Source organism: Orycteropus afer, unplaced genomic scaffold (genome assembly GCF_000298275.1).
Source record: "Orycteropus afer afer isolate SDZICR_OR568_19922 unplaced genomic scaffold, OryAfe1.0 scaffold00666, whole genome shotgun sequence".
Taxonomy (NCBI): Eukaryota; Metazoa; Chordata; class Mammalia; order Tubulidentata; family Orycteropodidae; genus Orycteropus; species Orycteropus afer.
Window position 1 is genome coordinate 520,407 of NW_006922253.1, and position 6,151 is coordinate 526,557.

Sequence of the window (6,151 nt, forward strand, 5' to 3'; positions counted from 1 at the left end):
TGAAAAGAACTTCACAAGTTCGAGATACAGAAATGCTAGTGTGTCTGGAGGTTAGGGAACAGTAGAGAATAGACCAAGCAGGTTGAAGAGATGAACAGGATCAATTCCCTGCAGGAGGAGCATTTTGTGGAGCAAGAAGAGCCAATGAAAGGGCTCAAAAGCAAAAATTAGGCCATTCCACCTAGAGCTCAGTGGACATGTGAGAAAGTGGTACTGAATGAAGTCAAAGTGATGGGTGTCTGTTGGGTAGCAACTATGTGAGGCCTTATCACAAGGAAAAGACCAATCATAATTCAGCATAAATACAGTTAAACCTTGTACGAATCAGCTAATCTCAACTGCTGTAAGGGAATGAAGGATTCTACATGGAAAAAAAATGTCACTATTATAAAGAAAGAAGGTCATGAAGAAATCAGGTGAGGTCAATGTTGTTGACTGCACCAAGGAGTCCACTAAAGGGAGCACCAGCCATAAAGCACACCACATCTCCTGGGTTAAGATGGTTCTACGAGTATACTTTTTATTTATCTTTATCCTGATTTTAATTTAGAACTAAATTATTATTATTGCAGTTAAGATTATTGGTGATCTTCAAGTCAGAGTCTAAAAAGTACATAATGACACTCATTCGGGTTAAATACAATTTCCCTTCCCAGTACCAGAAACGTCTCTCTAAGGGAATTTAATCATGTCCCTTCAGCTCATTGTCTCACCGTCTTAGTGATCTTGAGACTTCTTTCAACACTCAAATAATCCTTGTTTTCCTAAACCACTCACTAGCACATAATTTGTTTATTTTTTAAGTATTTAATCACCCTCTGAATATATCTTGATTATGTTTAGTTATTTATCACCTATGTCTCTCCACTAAAAATATCAGTTCTGCATCCAAATTACTTATGTTCAAATCTCTTCTCAAGCATTTACTAGTTCTATGATTTGAGTGAGCTACTGAAATTATCAAAGCTTCAGTTGGTTCTTCTGGAAAACAGGAATAACATTATCTACTTCTTAAGGGTCCCATGAAGATTAAAGAAGACAATGGCTTCATAGAGGTTGCCACATTGTAGTAAATAAATGATATCTTTTGTTATAGTTATTAACTCTTATGGTTTCATATTGATCATTAAAATATTAAATTTTGGAGTCTTTCTGAAGCTTATTTTTATAATATATTCAGAGTTTTAAGGTGGATTTTTCAAGGTGTCAATATGCCCTATCTTATAATAATTCTACTGGGTTTATGCTCAGAACTCTGGAAGTTGCTCCTTGCTCTCTAATACAATTTCTACACACAATTGAATAGCAAATATAATTCATACATTTTTTAAAAAACTCAGAAAGAAATGGGAAACTGAGGAAGAAATGAGGGTGGTCACAGATACTGTGATATTTATTAAAAGTATAAGTTGTTTTTTGAAACCTGGCTTATGGACATGCATACTCTTGGTCTCTTTGAATATCAGGCATTTTACTGGGTAGTTTCTCTATATTATCTCATCTATAGCTTCAAATAGCCCTGTAAAATATATACCACCATTTCCTTGTATTATGAACTTCGATTAATATGATTCAGAGTGACTGAGAAATGCATGCAGTGTTACACTAACTACTGAGATGGAAATAAATTCTAGCTCTGTTGACTCTAGAGCTCCAAATCCTTCAACAAACATCATCTGAAATGTTAATGCTTACAGGTGTTCCAGAATCTGTATGAGAATGAAATGGCAATCTATATCTGCATGAAGTTCAAGGGGGAAAAAAAAGTGAGATATGGTTGTTAATACAAGCAAATAACTTTTAACCTAAGGAGACAGGGACCAGGACAAGATCTACAGAAATCCTGACCCAGAAATGAGGCTCCTGCTAATTCTAGGAGAGATACCAACTAAATCTGACCCAACTGGGAATTTGTTAGCACCAGTCAATAATTTTCTGTTTCAAAATTAAATTTATAAGATTTACTATCTGGTGACATAGTGCTTAAGGCATTTGACTGCTCATCAGAAGGTTGGTGGTTCAAACCCACCAGCCGCTCTGCAGAAGGAAGACTGGGCAATCAACTTCCGCAAAGATTTGCTGCCTCAGAAACCCAAAGAGGGTTGGTATGAGTCATATTTGACTTGATGGCAGTGAGTGATTTTTTTTTTTTTTTTTTGGTTTAGGCACCGGTATAAGCACTTTATATATTAACTAATTTAATTGACCCAACCGCTTTATGCAATAGGTATTATTGTCATTTCATAGATGGGGAAAATGTAATTATAGTCAAAGAACTTGGAGAGGTCACATTTGAACCAAGAAAATGATTCCAGAGTCTGAATTTAACCTGTACTACATACTACCGCCTCTGAGCAATTATGTCCTTTTAAAGTATCTTCAAACTCTGGTTGCCTATGTGTTTATCTCAGTTTCATTTTAAAGTGACACCTTGGCTTTTCACATAGAGCATATCAGGAGAATATCTGACCCAGAAATAGACCAGCTTCAATGCCAGGAAGACATGAAGCCAATGAAGATCAAAATACCATGAGAATTAAATCAAATTAGATCAAAACACTGTGAGAAATTAATTTTCAAAAAGAAAAAATGTGACTGGTGCTAACAAATTCCCAGTTGGGTCCAATTTGGTGGTGATCTCTTCTAGAATATCTGAGGTGGTAGGATCCAAATGCAGCCCCCAAGTACTCCTAGGCCAGTCACCTTACCAAGTATTCTTCTCAGCAGCAGGGACGGAGAAAAAATGGATGTTATCTCCTACAGTTCAAAGAAAATTTGAAAAGTCTTTAGGATAAGTTGAGTAGTTCTTTTTATATATTGAGATACTGCAGTATATAGAATGTTTAAAATGACTAATATTCATTAAGTATTTAGTGCCTGATCCAACTCAATGGCAGTGAGTTTGGTTTTGTTTTTTTAATACTTTATAAGGTTTAGTGTATTTTATCTTGATAATAACCCTCATTTCCCTTTAACTGAAATTTCATGGGGTCATATTTTGCTGAAATCCATACTGTAAGTGGCAAAAGTTACATTTCAAATCACAGCTGTCCTACTCAGATATCCTACTCTTAACCATTATGGCAGCCTTTTCCCTATCACTCATGTCTCATTCATAGAATAAATTATACATAACATTTCCTACACACAACAAAACTGAAAAAACACCTCTTGATGTCAGTGTGTAGTTATGATAATAATTTCCATCCAGTGTAAAGACAAATGGTTAATCTGTTGTTGTTTCTAACTTATAGCAATCCCTCCTTGGGTTTCTGAGGTGTTTTCTGTACCGAATTAGGTTGTCCACTCTTCCTTCCAAGGAGTGGCTGTTGGGTTTGAACTGCAAGCCTTCTGGTTGTCAGTCAAATGCCTTAGGCATTTTGCCACCAGAGCTCCTATAGAATAAATGATACATAAAATTTCCTACACACAGCAAAATTGTGAGTAGTTAAGATAATATTTTGATTACCTAGTGCCACTCTGACAAGAATATACCACAAATGGGATGGACTTAACAAACAGGAGTTTATTATCTTAAAGTTTGGAGGCTTTAAGTCCAAGTTCAAAGTGCCAGGCTCTAAGGGCTGTGTGAAAACCCCTTGACCTGGGGCTTCAGCTCTGTCTCTTGCTCCCAGCCCACTGAAGCTACAGGCTTTTCTTCACTCACACAGCTATTGGCTGCTGAGGCTATCAAGTCCAAGATAGTCATATAAAACAGCACAGTCCTAATGTTACCAAACCACACAATAGGCCATTAATTCACACCCATTGTAAGTCCCAAGGTAGGCAGATCATGGCAGACTGCTGAACAACAACACCACTGCAAGCAGGGTCTAAGCGTGACATAAGCCAGAGACCATTCCCGAAGCTGCTTCTTCTCTATGGGAAGCAGACCACATACCCAAAGCAGCTACTCAGCTGCTTGTGGTAGATCCCACCATAGAGTTGATTGCCAGTCTCATCATGGGGAATGACTACCACTAGCTGCCCAGCCACTCAACCAGGCCCAACCAAGTTGACACACAAACATAACCACCACAGAGAACACCAAAGAGAGAATTAGACTTGATATGGGAGAGCATTAGACAGCACAGAAAGAGAAGACGGAGAATAAATACTAACCCAATCCTGTTTGCCCAAGATATTTTATTTCTGTTTTGGTATTGCCGAAGTAGTGGGCTTTTATTGCATTATGTGTAAAGATTTGAGAGTTTCATTGTTCTCAGAGCTCCTGTTGGAATATATTCCTTAAAAACTTACCCCATTACTGACTGAGGATGTGCACATGGTCTATGCCACTATTGATCAAACTGTCTGTGTAGATCACTTCCTTCAGAAACATCTGATTCTTTTTTTTTTTCAAAGTTTTTAATGTGGGTATGTAAATACACCTCCAAACCAAAACCTAACTTACTGTCATCAAGTATTTCCAACTCATAGCAACCACTCCTTGGGTTTCCAAGGTGATATCTCTACAGAAGTAGATTGTCCAAACTTCCTTCCAGGGAGTGGCTGTTGGGTAACTATATCTACACTTTACTAGACTAGAATTTCTAGAGCCATGTCCTGGGAAAACTGCCTTTTAAGACGATTTAATAGATCCTGTCAATATTTTAAAGATCAACAACCAAATAGGTAATAAATATATCTTTATGAGATGTCCTTGTAATGATAAATAATTTCCTCTCTGGACTTTTTCTCAAAAGACATATGTGCCAATGTTAAACTTGTTTTGACAAATAGTGTTCACCTGACTTTACTCCATGTTCTTTTCCCTTCAACATTTAAAGAATAAAGTCATTTTATCTTGGTCTGATTATTTCTTAGTTGAAGTCACTTTTTGACCCCAGAGCTTCTTCATAGCGTTTTTCACCTCGGCATTTCTGAGGGTGTAAATTAAGGGGTTTAACATGGGAGTGATCATGATATAAAAGACAGCCACAGCTTTATCAATGGTGAAGGTAGTCACGGGACGCAGATACACAAATATGCAAGGGATGAAGAATAAGACAACCACGGTGATGTGAGAGACACAGGTGGAGAGAGCTTTCCGCCTCACCTCCAAGCTATGGGTCCTTAGGGAGCGCAGGATGACCACATAGGAGACCATTAGGAGGAGGAAGTTTAACAAACATATGAATCCGCTGTTAGCAGCAACAAAGAGACCAAGGGTATGAGTGTCAATGCAGACAAGTTTCAACAAAGGGTTCAAATCACACATGAAGTGGTTTATGACATTTGGACCACAAAAGGGCAGCCAGACTATGAAGAGTATCTGGATAGTTGCGTGGACAAAGCCCCCACCCCAGCATACTCCCACCAGTAGACTGCACAGCCTGTGGCTCATGATGGTCGTGTAGTGCAGGGGTTTGCAGATGGCCACATAGCGGTCATAGGCCATCACCGTCAGCAGGATGATCTCAGTGGCACCAAAAAGATGCTCAGCAAAGACTTGAGTCATGCACCCCCTGAAGGAGATAGTTTTTCTCACAGTGAGAGTGTCTGCTAGCATTTTGGGGGTCATGCATGAAGAAAAGCAGCCATCTATAAAGGACAAGTAAAAAAGGAAGAAGTACATGGGGGATCCTAATTCCTTGTTGGTGCTGATGGTGATCATGATGAGCAGGTTACCTGCCAGAATGACCATGTAAGCAATTAAAAATACAGCAAATGAATATTTTTGAAGCTCCCTATTCTGGATCAGGCCCAAGAAGATGAATTCTGTCACATTCTTCATCCTTTCCACCACTTCAGCTCAGATGACAGTTAATGTCCCTGAAAGTATGTCACAATCATCCTCAATACTGACACTTTTACTTCATAAAGATACCCACAGGGACTCTTAATCTTCCCAGTTTTACAGAAGGCAAATTCAAATGCAAAACCATACCAACAGTTTTACTTTTTATATTCTATAGGTAACCCTATATGTGGCATTTGTTTTGCTTTTTAAATTTTCCTGATTCATTTATAATGTTCTACAATAAAATGGGAAACTCTCAAAATTAGAAAAAAACAGCATATTATACATCAAGTTTCAAAAGCTAACTCATGGTATGGACGTGTATGAAGCACATTGAGAGATACCCAAAGATGCATGTACTTTCTTCAAATTTGTCAGGATAACTTTCTTAGCAAATCACATTTTTAT

The 6,151-nt window shown here is 38.0% G+C and overlaps 1 protein-coding gene across 1 annotated transcript; it reads right to left on the reverse strand.

The window, feature by feature from the left end:
* Window positions 1-4,816: 4,816 nt before the first annotated feature.
* Window positions 4,817-5,749, reverse strand: LOC103210901 (olfactory receptor 4C12-like). The gene has a single exon (XM_007956815.2). The coding sequence runs from the start codon at window positions 5,735-5,737 to the stop codon at window positions 4,817-4,819; it is 921 nt and encodes a 306-aa protein (XP_007955006.1). The 5' UTR covers window positions 5,738-5,749.
* Window positions 5,750-6,151: the final 402 nt, after the last annotated feature.

What these genes read in the sequence shown, in the direction of transcription:
- LOC103210901 (XM_007956815.2), bottom strand. Translation starts at nt 5,737, where the DNA reads ATGAAGAATGTGACAGAATTCATCTTCTTGGGCCTGATCCAGAATAGG.